Below are 18,623 nucleotides of genomic sequence, written 5' to 3'. Positions count from 1 at the left end.
GTCAAGGGAATGCGGTGTCAACAGGTAAACAAATTTTATTATATACACGATATAAGAGTCACTTTGTCAGACAAACTACTGGTTCGGGTATACCAAGATGAAGAATGCAAGTTCCCCTTGCAGACAAAGATGGCCGCGTTGGTTACATGTTGATGACTCTCGACAACTTCTGGACTCTGTTCAGCAGCAGGTCGCCCTTCTTGATGGTTTCCTGGTACTGCCAGTTTTTGCTATCAGGTCTAGAAAGAAAACCGGGAAGAGATGTTACAGTTCTGCATCTGGTCTGAGTCATTTCTTCCAGTACTGAAGTTTGGAGAATAGTTACATTACCTATTGGTTTCCACAATCTCATTCACTTTATCAATTTTACAGTGGAGACGGCCGGCAGCTATGAATCGGGAGAGTTCCCTGAAGAAAGAGAAGAGATTTAGTTCAGGTAGCAACCACAACATCTTTGATAACATGAAGCTTCAAAATAAATAGTTTGGGAAATGTGCTTATTCACTTTCTTTCAAATAATCTAACTGGTACAGCTATAGTGAACACAAGCTTGACCCGGTGAGGTGGTTTGTCCCGCATGCATTTTCTATGGAATTTCGTTTTTCTTCTAAAATTATAAATAGTGAAAAATTAAATATTTCTAGTGTGAACCAAAATATAATACTAAATAAAATAAGATAAAGCTTTATTGTCTCCCTTACGAGAAATGTGTCTTGGGCATCGAGATAATACACTCCGGTCAATCAGTCATAGATACAGAACTGAGATCACATATCACATGGCAAAGAAACAAACATATTATAAATAGTGATTTTTCTTAACTGAAAGGACAAATGGCATAAAAAACACATTCTAATACGGGTCCTTTTTGACCCACTTATGGAAGAGTGTGGTCGGGTCACTCGTGCATCTAAGGGTTAAGACATAATAGTCTTTATAGTAACCAGATTAACTTCATTCCCTCCGTTTTTAGCCAAAAAAACAACACTTTCTATTAACTCAGGTTGTCGGAAAGTTAATGAGCGTGTGAACATTTATCTTGCAGGACAGCCTCTGCCACCAGTCAAGTTTTACATTTTTTCAGAGCAACAATGCGGTCACAGATCGCTTTAAAGAAGCGCCATGTTGTCTGCCATTGAAAAAAGGTTGTTCACAAAAATAGTCCTAGTCTTTGTTAATGAAATGATTACTATGTTGATTCATCTAAAACAATATATCACTTGAGATTGTCAGGCGGAGGTATACTCATGTGCTCTTAAACTGAGGTAAAAACTACAGCTCGGATTTGTGCAGTGACAGAGGCTCCAGCGATGAAGATACATTATGTATCTCCAACAGAACAAGGTGTACAGGCACTCACTGGTCGATGAACTCTGTGCTGACTCCGAAGGCCTCGGCCATGTAGCCCAGGGTGAGGGAGCGGTAGGACTCGAGCAGCTGGCTGTACGCCTGGATCCTCATCTCCCTCACATAGTAGCGGTAGTGGGGTGCAAAGAGCCAGTCCTTCTTCATTTCCTGCTCCACCGTGCCTGAGGATCAAAGAGGTCACAGGTCAGGGTGTGGCAGAGCAGGACATAAATAATACAGCAACACATGGATGCAAGTTAAATGTTACTCTGACCTATCAACAGAGGTTGCTCTAGTCTAGTCATTTTGACGGACGGGATCGTAAAATTTCCGTCAAAATTCAGTATTACCCTTCGGGCTTTACACTCTTGGGGGTGGGGGGGGAGAGAGCACGGTCGTGAAATGTCAACGGGGGGCGGGGCACACGCTCGTGAACCGTTAGCGCCACACAGCGTAAAGCCAAAACTCAGACATTTCAATGATTTGTACGACACAGTTGGGTTTGGAAACGGTATCATTTCCTTTTTGGCAGGCATGCTTAACACCGGAGCCTCGCTGCGGGGAAACTGTGGCGCTGTTCCGAGTTTGTTCCGTCAAAATGACTGACTGCTTTCAGATTTTTCTGTCATTGTTAAAAAAAATCCGTCATAGACGGAAAATATTCGGTTAACGCGACCTCTGCCTATCAATATATGAAATTACTCGAGAGACCTAAGAGTGCTAAACAGCTAAATGACTCTACAAGTGACCAGATTAAAGGTGGGGTAGGTAAGTTTGAGAAACCGGCTCGAGATGCACTTTTTGTTATATTCCATGGAATGCTCTCAACATCCAGATAGCAATGAATATCTGAAGTGCTTTGACAAAAAAAATCCATAAAAAATGTAATCTGTGGAACCCGTAGTATCGTAAAAAGTACAACCAATCATCTGAGCCGGCCCGGCTAAAATAACTGGATGGCCCACCTGCCTGTCAGCCTTCCACCTGTGCACAAACTTATCTCGTGCCCTCATTGGTCATGTGCGCGTTCGTGTGTGTTGGAGGAGGGGCTCTCTAAGGAAGTGGCAGATTTGTTCCGGCTGTATTTTCAAATTCTTGCGCACTCGAGCGGGTTTCTCCAAAACTACCGACCCCACCTTTAAGTGTTTGCTTATTAGGACAAGAGAATAAAAAGCTTTCCTTACCCAGAGACTGGAAGAAGACTGAGTAACGACACTCGTACATGGAGAAAAGATACTGGCGTATGTTAGGCAGACCGTGCAGCACCTCCAAGATCTCTGCCCCCTTTATGACCTATACAAATAACATGTTTAAGTATCCACGACCTGGGTGAAAGCATAGCAAAAATCCAGTAATAATTGACACAAAACCTCCTTGATGGCCTTTTCTGAGTTCTCCTACCTTTTCACGGAGGTCAGGCCTTTTCAGGGCGATCATGCACACGTAGACTGTGTAGGTGACGAAGGTCTTGTAGTCCATGAGCTCGTAGGAGGTGAATGTGGAGACTGTGTCGAGGAAGAGCTCTGCAGCTTGCTTGAAGTCCCTGATGGCCACACAGTACAGACCCTGGTAGACCTTCAGGCGGTTCCTCCGGTCCCAGTCACCCCCCTCCTCGATAAGGCTGCGGAGAGAAGCAGGCGCACAGAGAGATGAGGATTGAAAATCCAACAGGCTGTGGGTGGAGAGATGTTTGAGAACAAAGACGTAAGAGCCTTTACCTCTTGGCTTTCTCTGAGTTGCGCGTGATGAGGTCGCTATCCATGTAGAAGAGTCCGATCCTCAGCAGGTAGAAGACGATATCTAGTCTGTGACCCAGAGCCACTGTCTTGTCATAAGTCTTCCTGAAGGCTGTGAGAGCGCCCTCCTGTGGACGCACAAGACAGACAGGCATCGTCAATAAATCAGCTACTATGCATTTTATGTTACTACATCCATCTGGCCAAAGATGAACAATAAACGAGCTTTAAGTCAATGGCAGGAAAGGGTACACTTATCATTATTATGTTTTTAAAACCAAATAGCACACAAACAATGAACAAGTGTGCACCCTGAAGTAAAAAAGGCTTTTTGAAGTGAAGTTTCAGTGCATGTTTTTCATGGTGACATTTCTATTCATTATTGACTGACACAAATTAGATTTTGAAAGAAAGGAAAACAACATAGACCCTCTTACATTATTTGAGTCTGACTACTTGACACTACGTCAGAAAACAAAATATGATGTCTCCAGCTAACTTATATAAAGGTGTTTATATGACACAGCAATGATATCTGCTCAGGTGTCAAACAGTCACACAGAGGATCAACTTACTGTAAAATACAACCCACATTTGGCTGGTTTGAATGTTCACAGCTTTATAGGACATTATGCTGAATAGGGAGGATTTACCTTGTCTCCGATTCTGATCAGATATTCAGCTCTGGCCATCATGGCGTCTCGGATCTCGCTCTCTCCCAGGCTCTTCTCTGCGTCTTCCAGGACATCATCCAGGCGCTTCAGCTCCTCCTCGTTGGCCTTCTTCATTTTACTCAGCAGGTCACCGTCCACGGGCCACTTCAGATCCTTACACAGACCCTCATAATACGGTGCCATGTCTGAAACAGGGAGAAAACAAGAGTCGTTTTTACCTGTGGACTGGGACAGCTCTCAGTTTTAAAAATGTAACTAAAAGCTTTTGCTTCTCATATAGACCGAGAGATCATTTATTCATCCCAATTATGAATAGTTGTTGTGTTCAGGCATTAAGATATTGTAAAGGTGGAATAAAAACGGCCAATATACATATTTACATCACAAAGAATACACATTTGAATGTGCTATACAGAGAGAAATATACTACAGTAACAGAAATATATAATATACTACAGTTGCAGACACATATATTATAGTATACAAATAGTTTAATATGAATATATTTACGACCCAGTAAGGTTTAAAACAGAAACACACTACAGATTTCATTAAAAATAAACAAGGTTCTGTTATTTTCTAAAATTAAATGCCTTGTGAAAAACAAAGGAATGTACTCAAAAGTTGAACAACCCTGTCTGAATGCTTGACGGCTAGCTGACGTTTGCTAATAGCGTCAAGCTAACATGCTAATTTGGTTGAGCTGTTTGTTTGTGTTTAGTTGGAATACATTCAAACATATGTATACTAATTTATGAGCAACTAAGCACCCCGTGTATGCGAGTAAATGATCATTAATACCACCAGCACCATGTTTATAATGACAACCAGACTATTACTGCTACCGTTACAAGTCACTCAGTGAAATGCTAACTCACTGTTAGCCGTTATAGCGTCCATGAGCTCGGTCTTCACTTTAACATCCTGTTTGTGCCCGTCCATTGTGAGCAGAAACTTCAGCTGTGCTATCCTCAGATCGGGGTTCTTGGGCAGACCCTCTTCCTCCAGATTTTCCTGAGGCATTTTTGGTTCAGATAATGGTTAAACAAAGAGAAAAAACGGCTGTCTTTGTGCAATTCACTACTTGCCGTTTAAAGCTAGCGTTTGTCAACGATGACTACGGAAAACAGTGACTGTGTTGCTTCCGCCGGAGCGTCAGACAGAGAGGGGGGGGGGGGAAGAGCGGAGGACATTAATAACCAGGGAATCATCACTGCCCCCTGCTGGACTGGAGCTGGAACTACACCCTTCTAAATGTATGCACTATGATTTTAGGCTTTATACACAGATGTGTTACTGTACTTTTACTGCTGTTTTGGCAACATTACACAAAAAAGAGGAAATATTACAATCAAAGTGTTACTTTGTAAATTTCACTGCCAATCAAACTCGAGAATTAAAAAGCTAAATGTATTTTTCTTAGAATACTTACTTAATAATAACCAGAAAGGGATTGTATAATATATTTCAAAATGATTATGAAAAAAGTAAACGTAAAGTATGTCAAACTTAGTCAAAGTATTGTAGTATGTCGATAATATCATGAAAAAGGTCATACAATTATAGCATGTCAACATATGAAGAAAAATCATAGGATAGTTTGTTGAAAATGTAAAGGAAAACATATCTGTTACAGGTTAGTATATTCTCTATACAGATAGTATAGTATGTCGAAATGTATTCAAAAAAAGTTATAGTTTAATACACTTTTACTTATAAAGTTGGAATTATTTAGTTTTCAGACACATTTATCTTTTTCCTCCAATTTACACACACAATCATTTCTTCAGAGGTGAAACATATTTTATTCCAACTTTATAGACAACAGTGTATGTTGTATAATAAGTCTAATATATTATACTATGTATTAAAATATGTAAAAGATCATTGCATAGTGTGTTACATATATCAAGAATAAATAGTTTTTTAAATACAAAAAAGTCCCAGTAAAGAATAGTATGTTGAATAAAATTACAACATCCGAGTCTAGTGTGTTGTATATATGATAACATGAAGAAAAAAAATAGCATAGGTTGAATAATATGAAATGGTATCCGCTCAGAGAATTCCCCGCTGGTTCTGTTGCTGCAGTTTACATGCTTTCAGATGCATAATACAATGCACTTCACAAATGCTTTATAGTGTTGTTATACCATAACTCAAACAGAAAAGCTTTCGTTATAAAGAGTAATACAAAACGTTGTCAAGAAGCCAGGATTGTGAGGTGTCTGCTGGTTACTTTATTTCCTGTCAGATGGTCTGAAAAGTTAATGATAACTTTCCTTAAATGCTTAACAGAGTCCGTATAGTCTGAACATTTATTTTAAGTCCATGCAAGTGAAGACAGAATGGGGAGCTTTCAACAACTAAAACAACTGGTGAGCTACATCTGAATCATCTTTACAATCATCATCTTTATAAATGTATATATTAATGTATAGCGTATAAACAGTAACAAAATGTGCTTGTGTGAATATCTTTTATAAACATAACTATTTTATTTTTAGACTAAACATTTTGATTCTGCTCTAAAAAACGTTTAATATCAGGAAAAAAAGAAAAGCATTTGTTTAGGCAAGCAGGATATTTTTAAGCGGTCCGATTGAAGTGCCTCATTCAAACCCAAGATTAAGCTGAGTCATTGGACTTTGTCAGTTTCTGAATCAATTTTGAACTTGAACAATGCAAAATGTAGGAAAGGGAGTAAACACATTAAGATTTAAGCAAAATAGATATTGATATACATATATATGACATTTATTAAGTATAATATCATTTTAAAATCAAGTAGAAAAAGGTTTAGCAGTTGTTGTGACATGTAATCGTGTTGTTATGTCACACATGCAGGATAGCGACTCCTTAAAAATATGCTGATTTTATTGAATAAAATGCATTCTGTGAATCCCAACAGTACATAAAGGTATAATAATGATCAAAAACCCTTTAGCAACTAGAGCAATAAACCTCAACACACATAATTTCAGCAGTAGTATTTATCCCACAACTTCATATTATAGTAAAACAAATGTTTTGAATACAAAATCAATAAATTACTACTTTTGCTTTTTTATTATTTTAGTTAATTTTGTCTATAATGATATACTTTATTAACAATGGCGTATTAGTCATTTTACTAATAAAGGTATATAATAAATATAATATAATATAATAATATAATATAATAAAGGAGGCTAAAAGTGTTCACCAATAGACTTGTCTGTGTCTAATCCCTATTCACTCTGCTTTGTAGACCCGTGGTAATGCTCTGTTCCTCATCATCATACTGGGAATTGGAGGAACCTTTCAAAATGGCTACCACATCACCGGATTGAGTTCTCCCTCACCGGTCAGATTCATCACTTGCATCACTATTGTTTCTTGCTCTCTGTTGAAACCCCCTACACCAGTATTTCTCAAACTTTTTCATACCAAGGACCACTTAACCAATACAAAAAACACTTGCGGACCACCTAACTCCACAAATATCCAAAAACACATCGTTTTTCTAGAACAGATTAGAAATCGCCTGCAAATGGTACAAACAAGTGGCAACATGGGTGATGAAGGTGTTGCGCTGGGCTATATCATGCAATCGAAAGTGAAAAACTTAAGCTCACTCCATTCCGGAGATATTCCCGCGACAGTGCGGAAAACTTAAATGTATTTATTTATTTTAAATGTGAAATGTTACCAATATACTCACGGACCACTAGGGGGCGCTCACGGACCACACTTTGAGAAGCACTGCCCTACACCAAATGTTTACGTCCCGTCACTGTATGTTTGAATGTGAAAATAATAAGCACTTTTACTTTAAAATGTTCAAGTTCCACATGCAACATCTGCGTTCAAACTTGCAGTACATTCAGCGCTTCATCAACAGCAGCTGGTACCACAGATATGAAGAGCCTCCGCCTCCACAGACGGTCACCATGATCTGGTCCCTCATCGTCTCCATGTTTGCTGTCGGGGGTATCTTTGGTGCCGTCAGTGTCAAACTGTTCTCTGGCAAGTTTGGAAAGTAAATAAGCAACCCTGTCTCATGGCATTTCGTGTTCACCAACACGATTTTTAATCTATTGATTAATAGTTCAATAGATTAATTGTTAATTGTTAATTGTTAATTAATTGTGATAAATCGTGTTGTTCACCAACACGATTTTCCCCTTTTTTTCTGCGGCCACACGAGGACGAAAACGGTCGCTTGCGTTACTGTTTAGTGTCATATAGACCGTTCGGCCACACGAGGACGACCGAATACGGCACTAAACGACTGAGGAAACGATAACGGGTCCCAAGGTGGATAGAACGGCATACGCAACGCTCTGGGGGGTCCAACGGCTCCGTGTGTACGCCCTATACGATCATTTTCTGATAATGATAAAGTAAACTGCACACTGTATTCAGATTATTTATCTTTCTCTCGATATGGACCTAAACGCGAGTGAAGTCTAATCTGACAGGACGGAGACACGCAGCTCTGCTCACCTGCAGCTCCTCCCGCTGCAGCAAAACACACACTTCAAGTCAGATCATCATTCCATCACCCTCTCAAACTCCCTAAACTAGTTATAAATATGTTTATTTTTACTGTCGGCTGGGTCACTCATTACTGGATCAGCTGCTGCATGAGACAGACACTGACGCTGTGAGACAGACACTGACGCTGTCAGTAGAGTGTATTTTATTATTATATTATATAGAGTCGTTATTCATTTGTTTTAAAGCTCAATAAATAACAAAGAAGACCTTTGACTGGCACTTTTATAATTGTGTCCGGAAGATTTAAACTTTAATACACGTTGACTGGCGAAAAACTCTGCCCGGTTCCCTCGGCCCCCACCGCGGAGAATAAACAGAAGGGCAACCATGACAACCATGCTTCTTCTTCGCTGCTTTTGTGGAGGAAGTTACAGCGCCACGTACAGGCTCCTGTACTGCAGCTTCTCCAGCGGTTGGAGCTAAACGGAGCGGTCTCGTGTGGGCAGACACTATCCGGATAACTATTGCGTGTGGACGGAAGCTTTTTTGCGATTGCGTTTGCGCTAATCCTATGCGTTTAGCCGTTTTCGTCCTCGTGTGGCCGCAGCCATAGACTGTATATAAATAGGTTGCACAGCACGATTTTAAAAGCAATGTATTTCTACTGGTAATGTGTTTCGTGCCTGTAGCACGTCTTTTTCTCCGGTCGGGTCGTGGAAGACCGGAAGCTGTGTGGTTCATAAAAACATGTTCTTACCATAGACTGTATATATAAAGGGTTCTTACTCAATTATATCAAGACACTATTATTGCTTTTATTTTAAATCGTATAATTTCGGACTTTTGTTGCCGTCTGGGAGGAAAATAAATGGGGCTCAGAGCCTCAGAATACTGAAATCTGTATTTTAAAAAAAAGATTTTCCTTCTAATTTGTTATTCTTTTCAAAATAACACACTGTTATTTACTCACCAATAACACACAATTATCCTTGCTTTTATTCATTGGTTTAATTCCATAATCTCGGGCTTTTTTGGCGTCCGTCAGGAACTGAATTTCAAAATAAAAATAACCGGAAACAGACGTAGGCATTTCGAGCGATTACCCAAGACCCTCAGCTATGGTTTAAGCTCGCTGATTGGATGTTTTAGCCGCAATGCATGCTGGGATTTGGTGTGTATATGATATGAAATCCGGAAAACATTTTAAAAGAATAAAAGAATACTTAATTCCGAGTGTTCTTGATTTTCTTTTTGAAAGTCATCACATAACGGCAGTGGCGGCGCCAGGGTATGGCTGGGATAGGCTACAGCCATACCAAGAAATGGCTTAGCACCACCTTAGCCCCACCATGAAAAATGATGTTAAAGTAAGCAAAATAAAGTCCGCCAACTCGCGCGGACTAAATTGCACAGACAGCAGTTAGTAAGATTGATTTCAGCAGCCACTTGTCTGGAAATACCGAAGACCAGAAACGGTTTTGAAAACCTTTGTCACGTAGTGATCGCCTTCTCGATAAAACATCTTTGATAATGTCTTCTGGCCAATCAGAATCAAGATAACGGCGTGGTGTTGTTGCAGGAAGTCCCGGCGGAGAATACTTATGCTGTAGTACATCTCTACATCGATACAACATTACGTGTTGATAGAAATCAACACGTAATGAAATAAGACCCCACGGTTTGATGATTGATAGGTGTGTGGGCTGTCTTTCATTTTGACACACAGAACAATGGTAACAAAGTAATTCACACTGCCTCTTCCCTCTTTTCTCTGGGAGGTTCAGCAGGTTCAGCTTTCAGAACAAAGTAACACAAAACTAAAATGGCATTCATTTTTTAAAATATGTCGTGGAGTAATAGATTTATTTATTTTTCTTCTCAAGAGAGTACCAGAATGTGTATTTTATGTTAGTATTTCAAAAAATCTCCTGGGGGAGAATCCACCCAGACCCCCCTGCAGGGGTTGGGTTTTCAGCATGTTAACTCTTTCACTTGTGGGGAAATTGCAGGATTGGCTCCAGGTCGCCATTTTTATTTACTACAAGACAAATGTGCCTTTTTATTTCATACAGTTCAATTTGGATTGAGACAGGGAAATAATCTAAACCTCACACGTGGCGTTTCACTGTCAAGGGGAGCGATATAGCGTGTATGTAATTACATTGCAAATACTGACTTGAGCCCCACCACTGTATGGGTTAGCCCTACCATAGATTACCCAACAAAAAACTCTGGCGCCGCCACTGCATAACGGCATTGTAATACACGGTTCGGCTGCATTACATATTACATATCTGCCGTAGTTCTTTATTTATAGAGCCCTGATGAGAAGACCTTTGGAAAAACTGGAAGAAATGCCGCCAAAACTGAATACTTGACGTGGATCATAAATATATCAACAATTAAACAACATCTTCAATTTCTCTTCACACAATACGTCTCCTTGCAGTATCAACACTAATTCGGCTGACTTTTACATTTGATCTAATTCATAGATAGGTTATATTTACACCATAACGGTGCACAGCTGATATAAAAGGACTTGTAGTTTTTAAATATATTACTGATTTTCTTTGAATATAAGAATGTAAATACTGAGTCTGAAATAGTATAGCAATATGCTGTAAAATTATGTGAAAGCATGAATAAAACTACACATCTTCAGATGTTGTACTTACATAAGTGTCCTACACTAATAATACAAAGTTATTATGGCTGTGTGTACCTTGTGTGCACCGCCTAGTGGTTAAAGCACGTTATTGAATTTGATATTATCATTATATTTGATTAAAAAAATATTAAGAGTACATACTTTCATAGGGGGAAAGTAGAAGGTCTGTGATAGAAATATAGAATATAAAAAATCAAGAAGATACTGTAAGTGATCTCTACAATAAAACAGTTTAGTGCAGGATGTACAAAGATATTAATAGGAGGAGGTGCAAAACAGAAAAACGAATGAACTTTTATTTAAACATTAAATAATACTTTAGATTAAGGTCTTCTTTTAAATAAGAAAAAAAACTTTGGGGGTATCTATCTACAGATAAATATTAAGCCTGACAAAGTACTTAACGTCTTTGCTTTCCTGCAATGTTAACTATGTTGAAGCACTTATTTTAACTGATATTATACATATGGATTATACTCTTATGTATGTAGATAGAATAAGAAATGTGCAGAATATGACAGTTTAATGGTGGAGGTATACACATATTGATAGATGTCTTGTAATGCACTGTTGAGGAACCTGTGACCCAAGATTTGCATTCATTGCATAACTACACCGTAGTTGCGTATATGATATGTCAATAAACCTTTGAAAATCTTGAAATCTTGAAAGGGATGTGCAAAATAGCCATAATATACCGTCTTTAATGAACTATTAGTAGAGAATAACGAGTAATGAATATACTTTATTACTCGTTTCCATTCATGTCAATTGCAGATAAATGTTTAGTCTTCTCAAGCACCACAAATATCTCTCCTGATTGTTGGCACTTGACAATCACCTTACCTGCATTTTACTCAGGTGTAACTAAAGTCTGATTTAAGGGTTGTTTATATTTCACATCATTAATCAGAATCTGCAAAGTAACCCAAATAAGTGTAGTGGAGTAAAAATACCAGGTTAACCTCTGAATTGGAATGGAGTAAAATTACAAAGTAACAATGAGCTGTCATGTGGGTATATATTAATGCTGCGCATTATGGACACAAGCGATTTTCAGCCATTTATAAATTATATGTTTTACATTTTATAACACCAATGTGTTTAATACTGGCAACTTCTAATTGTGGGAACAACGAAAACGTTCAGTGGAGACGTCCCATAGAACATTTTGTAGTGTAGTTCTGGGGGGCGTTCGATTCCAGTTTTGAATATTCTGGCGTGGTTTCATTCCATTTCAAACAGCTGTTTGACGCTCGGCGTAACCTTGGCGCGCTGCCACTCCAACATCCAATCCTAGAGCTTGAAGATTAATCACGGGGACTGTAGTCCTAAACGATAGCTGGGGATTATGGGTAGTGTACTGTCTTCGGCCATCCTAAACTCCTAGAGGCCTAGGTCTGTTTCCGGTTATTTTTATTTTGAAATTTAGTTCCTGACGGACGCCAAAAAAGCCAGAGATTATGGAATTAAACCAATAAATAAAAGCAAGGATAATTGTGTGTTATTGGTGAGTAAATAACAGTGTGTTATTTTGAAAAGAATAGCAAATTAGAAGGAAAAAAAGATTTAAAAAAATACAGATTTCAGTTTTCTGAGGCTCTGAGCCCCATTTATTTTCCTCACAGATGGTGTTGGTGAACACGAAATGCCATGAGACTGGGTTGAAATAAGAGAGACCCTCTGCAAAAAGCTGTCCATTCACCTTAACACCTCACTGAATGATGTATTTCCTAACCAGAAAAAAAACGATGATCTACAACAGCATTATTTCCATTGCTGCAGCGGGGGTCATGCTGGCAAGCAAACAGGCCAAATCATATGAAATGATCATAGTGGCAAGGATCCTGTTTGGCTTCTCTGCAGGTAAGCTATCAGGACTTTCTCTAAAATAAACAGCACATCATGTTTTTCCTGACTCATGAGATCTCATGACTTGCAGGTTTGGGATCCAGCACCCATGTAATGTACCTGGGAGAGATAGCTCCCATAAAGATAAGAGGAGCTGTGATTCTAACAGCAGCCACTTTTGGCTGTCTTGGTAAACTGTTTGGACAATTTTTTGGATTGAGGTATGTACCTTTTGTCTATACGTGGGAAATGACAACAGTAGTTAGCCATCTTATTCATATCTGAGAAATGTGCATACAAAAACACAACATTGTGAAGGGTCAATAGAGATGCAGTTTTTATTATTGTTATTAAGTTGTTCTTTTTTTTCAGTGAGATCCTAGGTCGCGAGGAACTGTGGAACGTCGTCCTCTGTGTCCCTGCGTTCTTCTCACTGGTTCAGGTTTTGGTGTTGCCTTTTCTCCCGGAAGCTCCTAGATACTTATTCATAGAGAAAGGCGATGAAAAGGCATGCAAAAAAGGTTAGTATTTTCCCACAAATAAATGCATTACAGTAACCAAAATAGTCTTTTACAGTCTGAGTAATAAAAACAAAGCAATGCACTACTTGAAATTCTGCTTGTAATATTTGAGGATGAGGTTATTGTGCACAAAATGTGGACTCGTAAAGCTTAAACAGAGCATTTCAGCCTGAATACAGGTATATTCTAACAGATGGTATGAGAAAAATAATGTGTATACAGAATAAAGCATGTAATCATGTTCTAGTCAAAACTACAAGTATGAACCAAAAATGAGCTAAATATGCCCCTTCATGTTCATGTGACAGTGTAGGTTGTGGTTTCCCAACACATTTTGGATCATCTAGCCTTTGTTTCCTTATTTGTTCTACTTTTCTTCTATTTTATATCCTTTACATCAGAGGTGCCGAGTACGTCGACTGCGAAAAAAAAAAAATCCAGCGCCGTTAAAATAGACAAAACAGGTTTTGATCCCTCCTCCCTTGGCCTCCCTGCCACTTAATTCAGGAGTTTACTTGATTGACAGAAAAAGCGACCTATCGCTTTCCAGTCTGTTAACCCAGAATGCAAAGCGATACAAAATCAGTCAAGTGCCGGGAAAACTCAAATTCGTTTTTTTAGTTAAAGAGACAAACAAGAGACAAACAACAAAATGAGTGCGGGACCGAGCAAAAAGCTAAAGACATACCACTTCCACCCAGAATGGGAGGAAGAATATTTGTTTGTGATGTCACATTCAAGGTTATTTGCCTTATTTGTAAAGCAAGCGTCGCTCTGCCAAAGAAAGGTAAAGTGGAGAGGCATTATCGGAGTGTTCACAAGGCATATGGCAGCGACTTCCCTCCGAGTAGCGAGTTGAGAAAGAGAAAGGTCATGTATTATTGCTACACAAATATTATTTCGCAGTCTTAGTGTCGCCAACTCGTTTCTAACATGCAAAAAGACAAACAAATGCGTCTATGGTCGGTGTATTTTCGACCTTTCCAATCCAGACGAGATCTCTCTCCCCGCTCTGTGTGCGAGGGGGCGGGGCAGTTTACACACACGCGGCTGCTGCATGCAGCAACACACGGCGGGGATGGCGGAGAGAAGCGCTCCAAGGTGTGGTTAAATGTTACCCGTCTTGAGGTGGACAATGCTCCTTGCCAAGAGTGTTTAGCATGTAAGGGCGGTAACACGAGCAATTTATCTAAACATTTAGCAAAAGTGCTCCACATTCAGACGGAGGAATGCACCGGGTTCCACTGTCTTTCTAGTAGCTCTGTATCCCCGTCCATGAGTAACGTTTCCACGTCAGGTGTTCTGTATGCTAGCAGCGACACACAGAGTTAACTGAATTATACAAACATGGGTTAATGATTAGAGGTAACTGAGTTATTTATTTTGTTAAAGTTTCAGCTATTCTGTTTACAGTTCTGTCATCAGATTATATAACACGATTTGTTAAAACGTTGTTTCTTTTGATGTGAAATATTATTTATTTTATTTAAATAAAAAGCAATGTTAATTTTGTAAATAATTTGTTAATTTAATAATATATGTATTTTTGAATCAAGTATTAATCTTTATTGTCTTCATTGCTAGTTTCCACATGCCTAAAACAACCTTAAGCTAAATCTAAAAGTTGATGGCTAAATCAGAGCGTTTGAGAAATTGTGCAAGGCATACAGTAATAGTCTGAATAGTCGATTAGTCGTTTCATTAATCGATAGATTAATCGATTATCAAATTAGTCGTTTGTTGCAGCCCTATTATCCCATGTATAAATAAAACGTGTTATTCAGCAACCCTTGCAATTTGGGATTTTATTTTTGGTTGGTAGACCTCGGTGAGCTGGTCATTTCAAAAGTAGCTCACCAGCCCAAAAAGTGTGGGCACCCCTGCACATAGTACCAAATACAAAATATGTCTTGAATGTGAGCAAAGGAGGATTTTCTTTAGTTTTCATTCGCTGTCTCTTTGGTCTTTTTCCTCCCAGCTCTCCAGAGTCTGTGGGGTCAGGGTGACTATGAAAAAGAGATGGACGAGATGTTAGCGGAGCAGGAGGCCATCGATGCGGCGCCACCAAAGACCCCTCTGCAGCTGCTGAGGGACAGGACCATCCGATGGCAGCTTCTCACCATGTTCATCATCTACCTGTCCAACCAGCTGTCGGGCATGTCCACGGTAAGGATGGATTTACTGCATCCAAAAGAGATTTATTAAAAAAAAAAAGATTATCAACCAATGCTTCTATCTTTCCCAGATCAATACTTTCTCTTTTGACATCTTCCTGAAGGCAGGCCTACCGAGAGACCAAATCCGCTATGTAACTCTTTGCCTCGGAGTGTCTGAAATCATCACCTCCATCGCCTGTGTGAGTGAACATGAGCTCCTTATCTCCACATCTTCATTGCACTCATGGCATAGGCCCTCTTTCATGCCCAGGATAACATTTTTTGTCAAATGTTAAACCTTTTTTTTCTCTCCCAGGGCCTGTTGATGATTGAGCACATTGGGAGGAGGCCGTTGTTATGGGGGGGTTATGGTGTCATGGGTGCCAGCTTGGTGTTTGTCACTGTAACGCTCAACCTGAAGGTAAACCTTTAGACACGGACATCTACACAGCTGTGTGAGAGGTTAGAAGATACTCTTTAAAGGGTCATTTTACCCACCTGAGCACATTTTCTTAGCCTTGGTAGTTTCAAGACATTTGAAATATCTTTGAGATAATCTGAGGAGGATTGAAGGACAGACTCACTGGAACTACTTTCAATCAAAGAAATAGTCCCTGTACTACAAATTAAATTACATTTCATTGCGGTGGATGCCGTAACAGACCTTTTCAAATGCGACATGTAGCAAATGCAAGCTGTGAAAGTGTATTTAAAAATAAACGTCTTACCTTTGATTGTTGCACTGTGCAAAGGCAGCAATTGTTTTAAATTATCTTGATTTTTAGTATCGAAGACAGTTTTAATATTCACATGCAACATGTTCTTCTCATGCAGGATTCTGGCGAGTGGGTTTCATATATCACGGCTAGTTTGGTCATCCTCTTCAACATCTTCTTTTCCGGAGGACCTGGTAAATTTCCTACAGCAGTTAAGGCCCCGGCCACACGGAGACGAAAATGAAAACAAACCGAATTCGATATCAAAAAAGTCTTCCGTCCACACGGAATCGGCTCAAGAAACGTGTCCGTCCACACGAGACCACTCGACCTGCTGGAAACACTGTAGTACATATGCCGGGCCTGTAAATACACCAAAAGCAGCGAATAAGACCCCCCGAGCGTGGTTGCCTGATTGCTCTTCTGGTTATTCTCTGTGGTGAATTTAGCAACATGTTACATGTTCATGTAGTTCTCTATGTCCATTTGTTGCTGATGGTTGTGGTAGAGGAGCTGTAGATTTTGCACTAACATCTGTAGCATGGTCAGTAGCGTCTGGAGCACGAAAGCAACCCTGTGATCCGCCATTGATGTTGTTGTTGGCTAAACACATCAGCAATGACGCAGGGGTGAGCAGCAGAGGTGGGGAGAGGCGGGGCTATGGCATCATCGTTATCAGGAAATGATCGTATATAGGGCGTACACACGGAGCCGTTTGGCCCCCCAGAGCGTGGCGTCCGCAGATCTACCCACCTTGGGAGCCGTTATCGTTATCATTATCGTTATCTGTCGGCCTCGTGTGGACGAACTGTCTATACGATAGAGAACTGTAGCGGATACAACCCGTTTTGTCTTCGTGTGGCCTAAATTTAAGACGTTTACTTGCACAGATAATTAACACCTGCATGTCTCTGCTCTCTCAGGGGGAACCACAGTTACTCTCCACAGTGAGCTCTTCATCCAGAGCGACCGAATGGCAGCTTTTGTCCTCATTGGGTCCCAACGCTGGTTTGTCTTCGCTTTGCTGGGACTAGTCTTTCCATTCCTTATTGTGAGTACACACAACTGCAAATCTGCCAAACAGGATTTGCTCATTTACAATAGAAATATTATTTTGTGTTTTATTTTGACATTTAGTTGTAAAACTTGAACAATCAACAACAGATGAAATAACTTTCTGGGTGTGGTAATTATTTATATATCATTAAACTCTCTGTGTCATATGGTGCTGTGGCTAAACTGATTGGCCAGTTTTAGCTGATCTTGAAGAAGCCTAAGAAAAATATATAATAACTTGGAGAAACAAATCTCAAAAGTGCCTTCACACAAAAAAAATGCCACGCTATTAATAATGAAAAAGGGCTTTTTAATAATAAACAAATGCCTCTTATAAAAAAAGAAAGAAATGTATCTTAGATTATAATTAAATGTGTATGAAGAGCATTCATATGAGAAAATCATATGCCTTCGTATGAGGTGTTCATACACAACTCAGGGAAATTGTGATAGCTAAAATGAACTGGCAAAAGGGGAATAACAACAAGAGCCAAAGAATGATGGACCGCCCCAATACTGAAAGACACAAAACATCTCAGCACTTGCCATGAAGTTATGAAGCTCTTATTGATGCTTACGCCTGTGTTTCCTTTGTCCCAGGACACCCTGGACTCGTACTGCTTTGTGCTGTTCGCCTGCATATGCCTGCTGGCTTCTCTCTACACCTTCTTCCTCCTGCCGGAGACTAAAGGGAAGACCCTGCTGGAGATCTCAGAGGAGTTTCAATCCATCACCGTCTGCGGGAAATCCTTCTCAGATAAAATAAAGGCAGCGACCAGGCTATGAGTCAAGAAACTGTGACAACAAGGACATTATTTATGCTTATGTATACCCTTTTTTGAAATACAGGAAGCTAGATTTACTTTGCCACTGAAATGCCAGGCTAAAATGGTTTATTATGAAATATTGTATGAATTATTTCCTATCAGCATTTTCTGTTGATACAGTAGCATGTAATCAAGCTGCAAGTAATATCCAAAATATTTAATTACGTGCCCATGTCCAAAGATTTAAAAAAGGTGTTGGGGCGCATCTCCAAATTATTCATTCTTTCCTGTTCCATACTCCCAAATAAACAGTCTCATCATACAATTACAACAGCTTGAAAAGCTAATTGATTTGTTCATTTCTACTTCACTCAATCAGGACAAGTTAAAGATGAGTTTAAGATGAATGACTTTACTGATATTACTGTATTTTAAAACTGCAAAAAGAGAGCCATCACTTCTAAATAACTGAAACATTGTTGTTGTGTTGGGTACCCGTTCCTGATGAAACTGCACCTGCAGCTGCACTCTGTTTGTCACTGTGAGGTCAGTCGTTTCCTTTCTCCAGCTCTCCAGCCATAAATCATCCGCTGGTCCCTTTGGGTTCAGCTGTCTGTTCTTTGACCACTGCAGGAAATGAAATGAA

At 39.6% G+C, this 18,623-nt stretch overlaps 2 protein-coding genes across 4 annotated transcripts; one reads left to right on the top strand and one right to left on the bottom strand.

Moving 5' to 3' along the window:
- Window positions 1-17: 17 nt before the first annotated feature.
- On the bottom strand, window positions 18-4,909 carry psmd6 (proteasome 26S subunit, non-ATPase 6). The gene is made up of 8 exons (XM_034083026.2): window positions 4,636-4,909; window positions 3,737-3,942; window positions 3,066-3,211; window positions 2,749-2,968; window positions 2,532-2,640; window positions 1,361-1,529; window positions 331-408; window positions 18-239 (listed from the first exon to the last, which is right to left on the bottom strand). The coding sequence occupies exons 1-8, from the start codon at window positions 4,778-4,780 to the stop codon at window positions 143-145; spliced, it is 1,170 nt and encodes a 389-aa protein (XP_033938917.1). The 5' UTR covers window positions 4,781-4,909; the 3' UTR covers window positions 18-142.
- A 1,154-nt stretch (window positions 4,910-6,063) lies between these two features.
- Window positions 6,064-18,308, top strand: slc2a9l1 (solute carrier family 2 member 9, like 1). 3 transcript variants are annotated; one of them, XM_034083022.1, is made up of 12 exons: window positions 6,064-6,135; window positions 7,008-7,103; window positions 7,618-7,778; window positions 12,652-12,776; window positions 12,853-12,982; window positions 13,134-13,282; window positions 15,261-15,448; window positions 15,528-15,638; window positions 15,755-15,859; window positions 16,273-16,348; window positions 17,078-17,205; window positions 17,811-18,308. In XM_034083022.1, exons 1-12 carry the CDS (start codon window positions 6,106-6,108, stop codon window positions 17,994-17,996), a joined length of 1,485 nt encoding a protein of 494 aa, XP_033938913.1. In that variant the 5' UTR covers window positions 6,064-6,105; the 3' UTR covers window positions 17,997-18,308. The 3 variants fall into 3 exon arrangements, with proteins under 3 accessions (XP_033938913.1, XP_033938914.1, XP_033938915.1); XM_034083023.1 differs by lacking the exon at window positions 6,064-6,135 and having other exon boundaries at window positions 7,018-7,103; window positions 7,644-7,778; XM_034083024.1 differs by lacking the exons at window positions 6,064-6,135; window positions 7,618-7,778 and having other exon boundaries at window positions 7,025-7,103; window positions 12,539-12,776.
- The last annotated feature ends 315 nt before the right edge of the window (window positions 18,309-18,623 follow it).

Source organism: Pseudochaenichthys georgianus, chromosome 5, assembly GCF_902827115.2.
Source record: "Pseudochaenichthys georgianus chromosome 5, fPseGeo1.2, whole genome shotgun sequence".
NCBI lineage: Eukaryota > Metazoa > Chordata > Actinopteri > Perciformes > Channichthyidae > Pseudochaenichthys > Pseudochaenichthys georgianus.
The sequence above is the reverse complement of the archived record's forward strand: the minus strand, read 5'-3'. Positions and strand labels throughout refer to the sequence as shown.